The 15776-nt window shown below is 48.3% G+C and overlaps 1 protein-coding gene across 2 annotated transcripts in view; it reads right to left on the bottom strand.

Moving 5' to 3' along the window:
• Positions 1 to 15776, bottom strand: part of LOC127923128 (presenilin-1-like) — a 33549-nt gene that overhangs the window by 1573 nt on the left and 16200 nt on the right. For both annotated transcript variants that reach the window (XM_052507056.1, XM_052507057.1), the window contains exons 2-4: positions 15001 to 15082; positions 8784 to 9068; positions 3042 to 3183 (exon numbers count right to left, since the gene is read on the bottom strand). In XM_052507056.1, the coding sequence (XP_052363016.1) occupies positions 3042 to 3183; positions 8784 to 8875 (234 nt within the window). In that variant the 5' untranslated portion in view covers positions 8876 to 9068; positions 15001 to 15082. The remainder of the gene's footprint in view (positions 1 to 3041; positions 3184 to 8783; positions 9069 to 15000; positions 15083 to 15776) is intronic.

Below are 15776 nucleotides of genomic sequence, written 5' to 3'. Positions count from 1 at the left end.
TGTAGCATCTCTTACCCTGTAGCAGCGGTACTTGTATAGCATCTCTTACCCTGTAGCATCTCTAACCCTGCAGCATTTCTTACCCTGTAGCAGCGGTACTTGTATAGCATCTCTTACCCTGCAGCATCTCTTACCATGTAGCATCTCTTACCCTGTAGCATCTCTTACCCTGTAGCAGCGGTACTTGTATAGCATCTCTTACCTTGTACCATCTCTAACCCTGCAGCATCTCTTACCCTGTAGCAGCGGTACTTGTATAGCATCTCTTACCCTGTAGCATCTCTTACCCTGCAGCATCTCTTACCCTGTAGCATCTCTTACCCTGCAGCATCTCTTACCCTGTAGCATCTCTTACCCTGTAGCATCTCTTACCCTGTAGCATCTCTTACCCTGCAGCATCTCTTACCCTGTAGCATCTCTTACCCTGCAGCATCTCTTACCCTGTAGCAGCGGTACTTGTATAGCATCTCTTACCATGTACCATCTCTTACCCTGTAGCAGTGGTACTTGTATAGCATCTCTTACCCTGTAGCAGTGGTACTTGTATAGCATCTCTTACCCTGTAGCAGCGGTACTTGTATAGCCTCTCTTACCCTGTAGCATCTCTTACCCTGTAGCAGCGGTACTTGTATAGCCTCTCTTACCCTGTAGCATCTCTAACCCTGTAGCATCTCTTACCCTGTAGCAGCGGTACTTGTATAGCATCTCTTACCCTGTAGCATCTCTTACCCTGTAGCATCTCTTACCCTGCAGCATCTCTTACCCTGCAGCATCTCTTACCCTGTAGCATATCTTACCCTGTAGCATCTCTTACCCTGTAGCATCTCTTACCTTGTAGCATCTCTTACCTTGTAGCCTCTCTTACCCTGTAGCATCTCTTACCCTGTAGCATCTCTTACCCTGTAGCAGCGGTACTTGTATAGCATCTCTTACCCTGTAGCATCTCTTACCCTGCAGCATCTCTTACCCTGTAGCATCTCTTACCCTGCAGCATCTCTTACCCTGTAGCATATCTTACCCTGTAGCATCTCTTACCCTGTAGCATCTCTTACCTTGTAGCATCTCTTACCTTGTAGCCTCTCTTACCCTGTAGCATCTCTTACCCTGTAGCATCTCTTACCCTGTAGCAGCGGTACTTGTATAGCATCTCTTACCCTGTAGCATCTCTTACCCTGCAGCATCTCTTACCCTGTAGCATCTCTTACCCTGCAGCATCTCTTACCCTGTAGCAGCGGTACTTGTATAGCATCTCTTACCATGTACCATCTCTTACCCTGTAGCAGTGGTACTTGTATAGCATCTCTTACCCTGTAGCAGTGGTACTTGTATAGCATCTCTTACCCTGTAGCATCTCTTACCCTGTAGCATCTCTTACCCTGTAGCATCTCTTACCCTGTAGCATCTCTTACCCTGCAGCATCTCTTACCCTGTAGCAGTGGTACTTGTATAGCATCTCTTACCCTGTAGCAGTGGTACTTGTATAGCATCTCTTACCCTGTAGCATCTCTTACCTTGTAGCATCTCTTACCCTGTGCCATCTCTTACCCTGTAGCATCTCTTACCCTGTAGCATCTCTTACCCTGTAGCATCTCTTACCCTGTAGCATCTCTTACCCTGTAGCATCTCTTACCCTGTAGCATCTCTTACCCTGTACCATCTCTTACCCTGTAGCATCTCTTACCCTGTAGCATCTCTTACCCTGCAGCATCTCTTACCCTGCAGCATCTCTTACCCTGCAGCATCTCTTACCCTGTAGCAGCGGTACTTGTATAGCATCTCTTACCCTGTTGCATCTCTTACCCTGTAGCAGTGGTACTTGTATAGCATCTCTTACCCTGCAGCATCTCTTACCCTGTACCATCTCTTACCCTGTAGCATCTCTTACCCTGTAGCAGCGGTACTTGTACAGCATCTCTTACCCTGCAGCATCTCTTACCCTGTAGCATCTCTTACCCTGTAGCAGTGGTACTTGTATAGCATCTCTTACCCTGTACCATCTCTTACCCTGTAGCATCTCTTACCCTGCAGCATCTCTTACCCTGTAGCAGCGGTACTTGTATAGCATCTCTTACCCTGTTGCATCTCTTACCCTGTAGCATCTCTTACCCTGTAGCAGCGGTACTTGTACAGCATCTCTTACCCTGTAGCATCTCTTACCCTGTAGCAGCGGTACTTGTATAGCATCTCTTACCCTGCAGCATCTCTTATCCTGTAGCAGCGGTACTTGTATAGCATCTCTTACCCTGTAGCATCTCTTACCCTGTAGCATCTCTTACCCTGTAGCATCTCTTACCCTGTAGCATCTCTTACCTTGTAGCATCTCTTACCTTGTAGCATCTCTTACCCTGCAGCATCTCTTACCTTGTAGCATCTCTTACCCTGTAGCAGCGGTACTTGTATAGCATCTCTTACCCTGTAGCATATCTTACCCTGTAGCATCTCTTACCCTGTAGCATCTCTTACCTTGTAGCATCTCTTACCTTGTAGCATCTCTTACCCTGCAGCATCTCTTACCCTGTAGCAGCGGTACTTGTATAGCATCTCTTACCCTGCAGCATCTCTTACCCTGTAGCAGCGGTACTTGTATAGCATCTCTTACCCTGTAGCATCTCTTACCCTGCAGCATCTCTTACCCTGTAGCAGCGGTACTTGTATAGCATCTCTTACCCTATAGCATCTCTTACCTTGTAGCATCTCTTACCCTGTAGCATCTCTTACCCTGTTGCATCTCTTACCCTGCAGCATATCTTACCCTGTAGCATCTCTTACCCTGTAGCATCTCTTACCCTGTAGCATCTCTTACCCTGTAGCATCTCTTACCCTGTAGCATCTCTTACCCTGTTGCATCTCTTACCCTGCAGCATCTCTTACCCTGTAGCATCTCTTACCCTGTAGCATCTCTTACCCTGTAGCATCTCTTACCCTGTAGCATCTCTTACCCTGTAGCATCTCTTACCCTGTTGCATCTCTTACCCTGCAGCATCTCTTACCCTGTAGCAGCAGTACTTGTACAGCATCTCTTACCCTGCAGCATCTCTTACCCTGTAGCAGCGGTACTTGTATAGCAGCACCAGCACCATGGTCATGACTATGATGACACTGATCATGATGGTGGCGTTGAGGACTGAGTTGAGGGCTCGCTGCCCTATTGTGTCTGTGTCCTCGGGGAATGGGGTGTATATCCTGGAAAACACATCACATGTCAGACAGGTATCAACATCCTGGACAACTCATAACAGAAGATTAGACTCATCACATTAGATCATTTCAGATGTTTCAGATATGTTAATGTCAGACAACCATCAGAAATACTCAAAACACCATCCTTTGTGAATCCTCACTTTGCTGCTATTGTTATTATAATAATATTGTCTGTTTTTCTCCAGCTGCTTGATTATCTTGTCTGTTTTTCTCCAGCTGCTTGATTATCTTGTCTGTTTTTCTCCAGCTGCTTGATTATCTTGTCTGTTTTTCTCCAGCTGCTTGATTATCTTGTCTGTTTTTCTCCAGCTGCTTGATTATCTTGTCTGTTTCTCCAGCTGCTTGATTATCTTGTCTGCTTTTCTCCAGCTGCTTGATTATCTTGTCTGTTTTTCTCCAGCTGCTTGATTATCTTGTCTGTTTTTCTCCAGCTGCTTGATTATCTTGTCTGTGTTTCCAACTGATTTATGATGAACAGCCCATAGGTAAACAAACTGAACAATGTATCTTCTTCGTTAGCAGGCCAGCCACAATTCCTGTACTTCTGTTAGTAAATACTGTAGATGTATGCTGATATTTCGTCATCAATGTGTTGTGTGTCGCACTATCGCCATCTAGTGGCTCTGCTAGTCAACTGCATCAACAACCCTAACCCCAGGGACAACATGAAGCCTCGTCTCAGGGTTCCAACAACCCTAACCCCGGGGACAACATGAAGCCTCGTCTCAGGGTTCCAACAACCCTAACCCCAGAGACAACATGAAGCCTCGTCTCAGGGTTCCAACAACCCTAACCCCAGAGACAACATGAAGCCTCGTCTCAGGGTTCCAACAACCCTAACCCCGGGGACAACATGAAGCCTCGTCTCAGGGTTCCAACAACCCTAACCCCAGAGACAACATGAAGCCTCGTCTCAGGGTTCCAACAACCCTAACCCCGGGGACAACCTGAGGCCTTGTCTCAGGGTTCCAACAACCCTAACCCCAGAGACAACATGAAGCCTCATCTCAGGGTTACAACAACCCTAACCCCAGAGACAACATGAAGCCTCGTCTCAGGGTTCCAACAACCCTAACCCCAGAGACAACCTGAGGCCTCGTCTCAGGGTTCCAACAACCCTAACCCCGGGGACAACCTGAGGCCTTGTCTCAGGATTCCAACAACCCTAACCCCAGAGACAACATGAACATGAAGCCTCGTCTCAGGGTTCCACCAACCCTAACCCGGGGACAACCTGAGGCCTTGTCTCAGGGTTCCAACAACCCTAACCCCAGAAACAACATGAAGCCTCGTCTCAGGGTTCCAACAACCCTGACTCCAGAGACAACATGAAGCCTCGTCTCAGGGTTCCAACAACCCTAACCCCAGAGACAACATGAAGCCTCGTCTCATGGTTCCAACAACCCTAACCCTGGGGACAACATGAAGCCTCGTCTCAGGGTTCCAACAACCCTAACCCCAGAGACAACATGAAGCCTCGTCTCATGGTTCCAACAACCCTAACCCTGGGGACAACATGGAGCCTCGTCTCAGGGTTCCAACAACCCTAACCCCGGGGACAACATGAAGCCTCGTCTCATGGTTCCAACAACCCTAACCCCGGGGACAACATGAAGCCTCGTCTCAGGGTTCCAACAACCCTAACCCCAGAGACAACATGAAGCCTCGTCTCATGGTTCCAACAACCCTAACCCCGGGGACAACCTGGAGCCTCGTCTCAGGGTTCCAACAACCCTAACCCCGGGACAACCTGAGGCCTTGTCTCAGGGTTCCAACAACCCTAACCCCAGAGACAACATGAAGCCTCGTCTCAGAGTTCCAACAACCCTAACCCCAGAGACAACATGAAGCCTCGTCTCAGGGTTCCAACAACCCTAACCCCGGGGACAACCTGAGGCCTTGTCTCAGGGTTCCAACAACCCTAACCCCAGAGACAACATGAAGCCTCGTCTCAGGGTTCCAACAACCCTAACCCCAGAGACAACATGGAGACTCGTCTCATGGTTCCAACAACCCTAACCCCGGGGACAACATGGAGACTCGTCTCAGGGTTCCAACAACCCTAACCCGGGGACAACATGGAGCCTCGTCTCAGGGTTCCAACAACCCTAACCCCAGAGACAACATGAACATGAAGCCTCGTCTCAGGGTTCCAACAACCCTAACCCCGGGGACAACCTGAGGCCTTGTCTCAGGGTTCCAACAACCCTAACCCCAGAGACAACATGAAGCCTCGTCTCAGGGTTCCAACAACCCTAACTCCAGAGACAACATGAAGCCTCGTCTCAGGGTTCCAACAACCCTAACCCGGGGGACAACATGAAGCCTCGTCTCAGGGTTCCAACAACCCTAACCCCAGAGACAACATGAAGCCTCGTCTCAGGGTTCCAACAACCCTAACTCCAGAGACAACATGAAGCCTCGTCTCAGGGTTCCAACAACCCTAACCCCGGGGACAACATGAAGCCTCGTCTCAGGGTTCCAACAACCCTAACCCCGGGGACAACATGGAGACTCGTCTCAGGGTTCCAACAACCCTAACCCCGGGGACAACATGAAGCCTCGTCTCATGGTTCCAACAACCCTAACCCCAGAGACAACATGAAGCCTCGTCTCAGGGTTCCAACAACCCTAACCCCAGAGACAACATGAAGCCTCGTCTCAGGGTTCCAACAACCCTAACCCCAGAGACAACATGAAGCCTCGTCTCAGAGTTCCAACAACCCTAACCCCAGAGACAACATGAAGCCTCGTCTCAGAGTTCCAACAACCCTAACCCCAGAGACAACATGAAGCCTCGTCTCAGGGTTCCAACAACCCTAACCCCGGGGACAACCTGAGGCCTTGTCTCAGGGTTCCAACAACCCTAACCTCGGAGACAACATGAAGCCTCGTCTCAGGGTTCCAACAACCCTAACCCCGGAGACAACATGAAGCCTCGTCTCAGGGTTCCAACAACCCTAACCCCGGAGACAACATGAAGCCTCGTCTCAGGGTTCCAACAACCCTAACCCCGGAGACAACATGAAGCCTCGTCTCAGGGTTCCAACAACCCTAACCCCGGGGACAACCTGGAGCCTCGTCTCAGGGTTCCAACAACCCTAACCCCAGAGACAACATGGAGACTCGTCTCATGGTTCCAACAACCCTAACCCCAGAGACAACATGAAGCCTCGTCTCATGGTTCCAACAACCCTAACCCCGGGGACAACCTGGAGCCTCGTCTCAGGGTTCCAACAACCCTAACCCCGGAGACAACATGAAGCCTCGTCTCAGGGTTCCAACAACCCTAACCCCGGGGACAACATGAAGCCTCGTCTCAGGGTTCCAACAACCCTAACCCCAGAGACAACATGAAGCCTCGTCTCATGGTTCCAACAACCCTAACCCCAGAGACAACATGAAGCCTCGTCTCATGGTTCCAACAACCCTAACCCCAGAGACAACATGAAGCCTCGTCTCAGGATTCCAACAACCCTAACCCCAGAGACAACATGAAGCCTCGTCTCAGGGTTCCAACAACCCTAACCCCGGGGACAACATGAAGCCTCGTCTCAGGGTTCCAACAACCCTAACCCCGGGGACAACATGAAGCCTCGTCTCAGGGTTCCAACAACCCTAACCCCAGAGACAACATGGAGACTCGTCTCAGGGTTCCAACAACCCTAACCCCGGGGACAACATGAAGCCTCGTCTCAGGGTTCCAACAACCCTAACCCCGGGGACAACATGAAGCCTCGTCTCAGGGTTCCAACAACCCTAACCCGGGGACAACCTGAGGCCTCGTCTCAGGATTCCAACAACCCTAACCCCGGGAACAACATGAAGCCTCGTCTCAGGGTTCCAACAACCCTAACCCCAGAGACAACCTGAGGCCTTGTCTCAGGGTTCCAACAACCCTAACCCCAGAGACAACATGAAGCATCGTCTCAGGGTTCCAACAACCCTAACCCCAGAGACAACCTGAGGCCTCGTCTCAGGGTTCCAACAACCCTAACCCCAGAGACAACATGAAGCCTCGTCTCAGGGTTCCAACAACCCTAACCCCGGGGACAACCTGAGGCCTTGTCTCAGGGTTCCATCAACCCTAACCCCAGAGACAACATGAAGCCCCGTCTCAGTGTTCCAACAACCCTAACCCCAGAGACAACATGAAGCCTCGTCTCAGGGTTCCAACAACCCTAACCCCAGAGACAACATGAAGCCTCGTCTCAGGGTTCCACCAACCCTAACCCGGGGACAACATGAAGCCTCGTCTCAGGGTTCCAACAACCCTAACCCCAGAGACAACATGAAGCCTCGTCTCAGGGTTCCAACAACCCTAACCCGGGGACAACCTGAGGCCTCGTCTCAGGATTCCAACAACCCTAACCCCGGGGACAACATGGAGACTCGTCTCAGGATTCCAACAACCCTAACCCCAGAGACAACATGAAGCCTCGTCTCAGGGTTCCAACAACCCTAACCCTGGGGACAACATGAAGCCTCGTCTCAGGGTTCCAACAACCCCTAACCCCGGGGACAACATGAAGCCTTGTCTCAGGGTTCCAACAACCCTAACCCCAGAGACAACATGAAGCCGTGTCTCAGGGTTCCAACAACCCTAACCCCAGAGACAACATGAAGCCTCGTCTCAGGGTTCCAACAACCCTAACCCCAGGGACAACATGAAGCCTCGTCTCAGGGTTCCAACAACCCTAACCCCGGGGACAACATGAAGCCTCGTCTCAGGGTTCCAACAACCCCTAACCCCAGAGACAACATGAAGCCTCGTCTCAGGGTTCCAACAACCCTAACCCCAGGGACAACATGAAGCCTCGTCTCAGGGTTCCAACAACCCTAACCCTGGGGACAACATGAAGCCTCGTCTCAGGGTTCCAACAACCCTAACCCCGGGGACAACATGAAGCCTCGTCTCAGGGTTCCAACAACCCTAACCCCAGAGACAACATGAAGCCTCGTCTCAGGGTTCCAACAACCCTAACCCCAGAGACAACATGAAGCCTCGTCTCAGGGTTCCAACAACCCTAACCCCAGAGACAACATGAAGCCTCGTCTCAGGGTTCCAACAACCCTAACCCCAGAGACAACATGAAGCCTCGTCTCAGGGTTCCAACAACCCTAACCCCGGGGACAACATGGAGCCTCGTCTCAGGGTTCCAACAACCCTAACCCCAGAGACAACATGAAGCCTCGTCTCAGGGTTCCAACAACCCTAACCCCAGAGACAACATGAAGCCTCGTCTCAGGGTTCCAACAACCCTAACCCCGGGGACAACATGGAGCCTCGTCTCAGGGTTCCAACAACCCTAACCCCAGAGACAACATGAAGCCTCGTCTCAGGGTTCCAACAACCCTAACCCCAGAGACAACATGAAGCCTCGTCTCAGGGTTCCAACAACCCTAACCCCAGAGACAACATGAAGCCTCGTCTCAGGGTTCCAACAACCCTAACCTCGGGGCCAACATGGAGACTCGTCTCAGGATTCCACCAACCCTAACCCTGGGGACAACATGAAGCCTCGTCTCAGGGTTCCAACAACCCTAACCCCGGGGACAACCAAAACGTCGTCGGTACTTACAGCCTCTGTCCATCGTTCTGGGTGTAGAAGCTGACGGACTTGATGGTTGCCACGACGACCACCATGCAGAGCGTGACAGGGACGAACAGCATGATGACGTGTTTGGCCCCGTACTTCAGCGTCAGCTCCTCATCTTCGTCTTCCTCACTCTCTACCACCTGCGGGGTGCGTTGTGGGGGGAGCCTGTCCGTTCTGTTCCGCCCCACCCCCTCCACCCCTGGACCGCACCCCAGTCACCCCAGGCTCAGGGTGCTGGATCTGGGTTGGTACCGGAGCCTCAGTCACCTGGAGGAGGAACAGAAGGGGACATAAATACACACCTCTAGGGTCAGTTTGCAGAACAAGGAAACATTTACATTATAGTCATTTAACAGACTCTCTGATCCAGAGCCACTACAGTAGTGAATCATTTAACAGACTCTCTGATCCACTACAGTAGTGAGTCATTTAGTAGACTCTCTGAGCCACTACAGTAGTGAGTCATTTAACAGACTCTCTGATCCACTACAGTAGTGAGTCATTTAACAGACTCTCTGATCCAGAGCCACTATAGTAGTGAGTCATTTAGTAGACTCTCTGATCCACTACAGTAGTGAGTCATTTAGCAGACTCTCTTATCCAGAGCCACTACAGTAGAGAGTCATTTAACAGACTCTCTTATCCAGAGCCACTACAGTAGTGAGTCATTTAGCAGACTCTCTTATCCAGAGTCACTACAGTAGTGAGTCATTTAACAGACTCTCTGATCCAGAGCCACTACAGTAGTGAGTCATTTACCAGACTCTCTTATCCAGAGTCACTACAGTAGTGAGTCATTTAACAGACTCTCTGATCCAGAGCCACTACAGTAGTGAGTCATTTACCAGACTCTCTGATCCACTACAGTAGTGAGTCATTTAACAGACTCTCTTATCCAGAGCCACTACAGTAGTGAGTCATTTAGCAGACTCTCTGATCCAGAGAGACTTACAGTAGTGAGTCATTTAGCAGACTCTCTGATCCAGAGCCACTACAGTAGTGAGTCATTTAACAGACTCTCTGATCCACTACAGTAGTGAGTCATTTAGCAGACTCTCTGATCCAGAGCCACTACAGTAGTGAGTCATTTAACAGACTCTCTGATCCAGAGCCACTACAGTAGTGAGTCATTTAACAGACTCTCTGATCCACTACAGTAGTGAGTCATTTAGCAGACTCTCTGATCCAGAGCCACTACAGTAGTGAGTCATTTAACAGACTCTCTGATCCAGAGCCACTACAGTAGTGAGTCATTTAACAGACTCTCTGATCCAGAGCCACTACAGTAGTGAGTCATTTAACAGACTCTCTGATCCAGAGCCACTACAGTAGTGAGTCATTTAACAGACTCTCTGATCCAGAGCCACTACAGTAGTGAGTCATTTAACAGACTCTCTGATCCACTACAGTAGTGAGTCATTTAACAGACTCTCTGATCCACTACAGTAGTGAGTCATTTAGCAGACTCTGATCCAGAGTCACTACAGTAGTGAATCATTTAGCAGACTCTCTTATCCAGAGCCACTACAGTAGTGAATCATTTAACAGACTCTCTCGATCCAGAGCCACTACAGTAGTGAGTCATTTAACAGACTCTCTGATCCAGAGCCACTACAGTAGTGAGTCATTTAGCAGACTCTCTGATCCAGAGCCACTACAGTAGTGAGTCATTTAACAGACTCTCTGATCCAGAGCCACTACAGTAGTGAGTCATTTAACAGACTCTCTGATCCACTACAGTAGTGAGTCATTTAACAGACTCTCTGATCCACTACAGTAGTGAGTCATTTAGCAGACTCTCTGATCCAGAGTCACTACAGTAGTGAGTCATTTAACAGACTCTCTGATCCAGAGACACTACAGTAGTGAGTCATTTAACAGACTCTCTGATCCAGAGCCACTACAGTAGTGAGTCATTTAGCAGACTCTCTGATCCAGAGCCACTACAGTAGTGAGTCATTTAGCAGACTCTCTGATCCAGAGCCACTACAGTAGTGAGTCATTTAACAGACTCTCTGATCCAGAGCCACTACAGTAGTGAGTCATTTAACAGACTCTCTGATCCAGAGCCACTACAGTAGTGAGTCATTTAGCAGACTCTCTTATCCAGAGACACTACAGTAGTGAGTCATTTAACAGACTCTCTGATCCACTACAGTAGTGAGTCATTTAGCAGACTCTCTGATCCACTACAGTAGTGAGTCATTTAACAGACTCTCTGATCCACTACAGTAGTGAGTCATTTAACAGACTCTCTGATCCAGAGCCACTACAGTAGTGAGTCATTTAACAGACTCTCTGATCCACTACAGTAGTGAGTCATTTAACAGACTCTCTGATCCAGAGCCACTACAGTAGTGAGTCATTTAGCAGACTCTCTGATCCAGAGCCACTACAGTAGTGAGTCATTTAGCAGACTCTCTGATCCACTACAGTAGTGAGTCATTTAGCAGACTCTCTGATCCAGAGCCACTACAGTAGTGAGTCATTTAGCAGACTCTCTGATCCACTACAGTAGTGAGTCATTTAACAGACTCTCTGATCCACTACAGTAGTGAGTCATTTAGCAGACTCTCTGATCCACTACAGTAGTGAGTCATTTAGCAGACTCTCTGATCCACTACAGTAGTGAGTCATTTAACAGACTCTCTGATCCAGAGCCACATACAGGACCAAGTAGGGTTAAGTGCCTTGCTCAAGGGCACAGACTGATTTTTCATCTACTCGGTCAGGGGATTTGAACCAGCAACCTTTCGGGTCACTGGCCCAACCGAACAGCTAGACTACCACTACCACCAGAGTGGAATGTAAAAGCTTTAAAATGACAAAAATAAACGCAATTAAGAGATTCAAAAAACAACAGGAAAAACAAGTAAGAAAAAATAAGAACAAGGTTGGTCTATAGCAATAAGGGTTAGGGTTAGAGTTAGGGTCAGGGTTAGGGGTTAGGGTTAGAGTTAGGGTCAGGGTTAGGGGTTAGGGTTAGAGTTAGGGTCAGGGTTAGGGGTTAGGGTTAGAGTTAGGGGTTAGGGGTTAGGGTTAGAGTTAGGGTCAGGGTTAGGGGTTAGGGTTAGAGTTAGGGGTTAGGGGTTAGGGTTAGGGTTAGGGTTAGAGTTAGGGTCAGGGTTAGGGGTTAGGGTTAGAGTTAGGGGTTAGAGTTAGGGGTTAGGGTTAGAGTTAGGGTCAGGGTTCAGGGTTAGGGGTTAGGGGTCAGGGGTAGGGGGTTAGGGTCAGGGGTTAGGGGTCAGGGTTAGGGGTTGGGGTCAGGGTCAGGGTTAGGGGTTAGGGGTTAGGGGTTGGGGTCAGGGTTAGGGGTTAGGGTCAGGGTTAGGGTCAGGGTTAGAGTTAGGGGTTAGGGTTCAGGGTTAGGGGTCAGGGGTTAGGGTTAGGGGTTAGGGTTAGGGGTCAGGGGGTAGGGGTTAGGGGTCAGGGGTAGGGGTTAGGGGTTAGGGGTTAGGGGTTGGGGTCAGGGTTAGGGGTTAGGGGTTAGGGTCAGGGTTAGGGTCAGGGTTAGGGGTTAGGGTTAGGGGTCAGGGTTAGACCACCACAGAACTAAATAGACCAGCACAGAACTAAAGACCACCAAATAACTAAATAGAACTAAAGAGACTACCACAGAACTAAAGACCACCAAATAACTAAATAGAACTAAAGAGACCACCACAGAACTAAAGACCACCACGGAACTAAAGACCACCACGGAACTAAAGACCACCACAGAACTAAAGACCACCACAGAACTAAAGACCACCACAGAACTAAAGACCACCACAGAACTAAAGACCACCAAATAACTAAATAGAACTAAAGAGACCACCACAGAACTAAAGACCACCACGGAACTAAAGACCACCACAGAACTAAAGACCACCACAGAACTAAAGACCACCAAATAACTAAATAGAACTAAAGAGACTACCGCAGAACTAAAGACCACCAAATAACTAAATAGAACTAAATAGACCACCACAGAACTAAAGACCACCACGGAACTAAAGACCACCACGGAACTAAAGACCACCACAGAACTAAAGACCACCAAATAACTAAATAGAACTAAATAGACCACCACAGAACTAAAGACCACCACAGAACTAAAGACCACCACAGAACTAAAGACCACCAAATAACTAAATAGAACTAAATAGACCACCACAGAACTAAAGACCACCACGGAACTAAAGACCACCACGGAACTAAAGACCACCACAGAACTAAATAGAACTAAATAGACCACCACAGAACTAAATAGAACTAAATAGACCACCACAGAACTAAATAGAACTAAAGAGACCACCACAGAACTAAATAGAACTAAAGAGAGTGGAGGAGAGTGTTGAGGTGCCAAGGCTGTGGGGACAGACAGGCCCATCTAGGGAGAGTGATCTAGGGAGAGTGTTGAGGTGCCAAGGCTGTGGGGACAGACAGGCCCATCTAGGGAGAGTGTTGAGGTGCCAAGGCTGTGGGGACAGACAGGCCCATCTAGGGAGAGTGATCTAGGGAGAGAGTTGAGGTGCCAAGGCTGTGGGGACAGACAGGCCCATCTAGGGAGAGTGATCTAGGGAGAGTGTTGAGGTGCCAAGGCTGTGGGGACAGACAGGCCCATCTAGGGAGAGTGTTGAGGTGCCAAGGCTGTGGGGACAGACAGGCCCATCTAGGGAGAGTGTTGAGGTGCCAAGGCTGTGGGGACAGACAGGCCCATCTAGGGAGAGTGATCTAGGGAGAGTGTTGAGGTGCCAAGGCTGTGGGGACAGACAGGCCCATCTAGGGAGAGTGATCTAGGGAGAGTGTTGAGGTGCCAAGGCTGTGGGGACAGACAGGCCCATCTAGGGAGAGTGATCTAGGAGAGTGTTGAGGTGCCAAGGCTGTGGGGACAGACAGGCCCATCTAGGGAGAGTGATCTAGGGAGAGTGTTGAGGTGCCAAGGCTGTGGGGACAGACAGGCCCATCTAGGGAGAGTGATCTAGGGAGAGTGTTGAGGTGCCAAGGCTGTGGGGACTTCAATAAATCACCAGGAAGAATTGGCTCCATCGAACCGGTCACAGCCGCTATCCTTCACTGAACGTTTTTATTAAGAACTGAGGCTGAGAAGGCAGGCATGTCATTGGTCACCTGCCCATGTTTAGCAGATGTCATTGGTCACATGCCCATGTTTAGCAGATGTCATTGGTCACATGCCCATGTTTAGCAGATGTCATTGGTCACATGCCCATGTTTAGCAGATGTCATTGGTCACATGCCCATGTTTAGCAGATGTCATTGGTCACATGCCCATGTTTAGCAGATGTCATTGGTCACATGCCCATGTTTAGCAGATGTCATTGGTCACATGCCCATGTTTAGCAGATGTCATTGGTCACATGCCCATGTTTAGCAGATGTCATTGGTCACATGCCCATGTTAAGCAGATGTCATTGGTCACATGCCCATGTTAAGCAGATGTCATTGGTCACATGCCCATGTTTAGCAGATGTCATTGGTCACATGCCCATGTTTAGCAGATGTTATTGGTCACATGCCCATGTTTAGCAGATGTTATTGGTCACATGCCCATGTTTAGCAGATGTCATTGGTCACATGCCCATGTTTAGCAGATGTCATTGGTCACATGCCCATGTTTAGCAGATGTTATTGGTCACATGCCCATGTTTAGCAGATGTTATTGGTCACATGCCCATGTTTAGCAGATGTCATCGGTCACATGCCCATGTTTAGCAGATGTTATTGGTCACATGCCCATGTTTAGCAGATGTTATTGATCACATGCCCATGTTTAGCAGATGTTATTGGTCACATGCCCATGTTTAGCAGATGTTATTGCGGGTGTAGCGAAACGCTTGGTGTTTCTAGCTCCAACAGTGCAGTGATATAAACCGTCTTTCATCGGTGTTATATACATGTTGGCAGTTGAGCGGCTTCGTGTGGGTTAAGGGTCAGCAGAGAAACAGCCGAGAAGGACTTTGACCTCCTGTAATGGCCAGCCGACACCCTTCAAATCTTCAGGAGCAGAACGAATGACGGCAACGAAAGAGCATGTGAAATATATTCCATGACACGTGACTAATGATTTACTTTGTTACTGCAAATGTCACCGCCGTGAATGTGCCTTTACTACAGTAGGTTACAATCCGCAAGTGACTAAACCCAGACCAGCATGCTCTCCTTCTCATACTTCTGCTGTGATGTAGAAGTAACTCACCGTGCTGTTCTCGATATCCTCCACGTTGTTGGCCATGGTTGACAGAACAGACTCACATACAAGCCCAGTTGTTCAGTTTGGCCTGGTAGAACAGAATCCTGGTTAATACACGACATTTATAATAACAGAACCATATAATAACAGAACCATATAATAACAGAACCACAGCATATAATAACAGAACCATATAATAACAGAACCACATAATAACAGAACCATATAATAACAGAACCACAGCATATAATAACAGAACGATATAATAACAGAACGATATAATAACAGAACGATATAATAACAGAACCACAGCATATAATAACAGAACGATATAATAACAGAACGATATAATAACAGAACCATATAATAACAGAACCACAGCATATAATAACAGAACGATATAATAACAGAACGATATAATAACAGAACCATATAATAACAGAACCACAGCATATAATAACAGAACCATATAATAACAGAACCATATAATAACAGAACCATATAATAACAGAACCACAGCATATAATAACAGAACCATATAATAACAGAACCATATAATAACAGAACCACAGCATATAATAACAGAACCATATAATAACAGAACCACATAATAACAGAACCACATAATAACAGAAACATAATAACAGAAACATATAATAACAGAACCATATAATAACAGAACCATATAATAACAGAACCATATAATAACAGAACCATATAATAACAGAACCATATAATAACAGAACCATATAATAACAGAACCATATAATAACAGAACCACA

This window comes from Oncorhynchus keta, unplaced genomic scaffold, assembly GCF_023373465.1.
Source record: "Oncorhynchus keta strain PuntledgeMale-10-30-2019 unplaced genomic scaffold, Oket_V2 Un_contig_2848_pilon_pilon, whole genome shotgun sequence".
Classification (NCBI taxonomy): Eukaryota; Metazoa; Chordata; class Actinopteri; order Salmoniformes; family Salmonidae; genus Oncorhynchus; species Oncorhynchus keta.
Note: the sequence above shows the minus strand (reverse complement) of the source record. Positions and strands in the feature narration are given on the sequence as shown.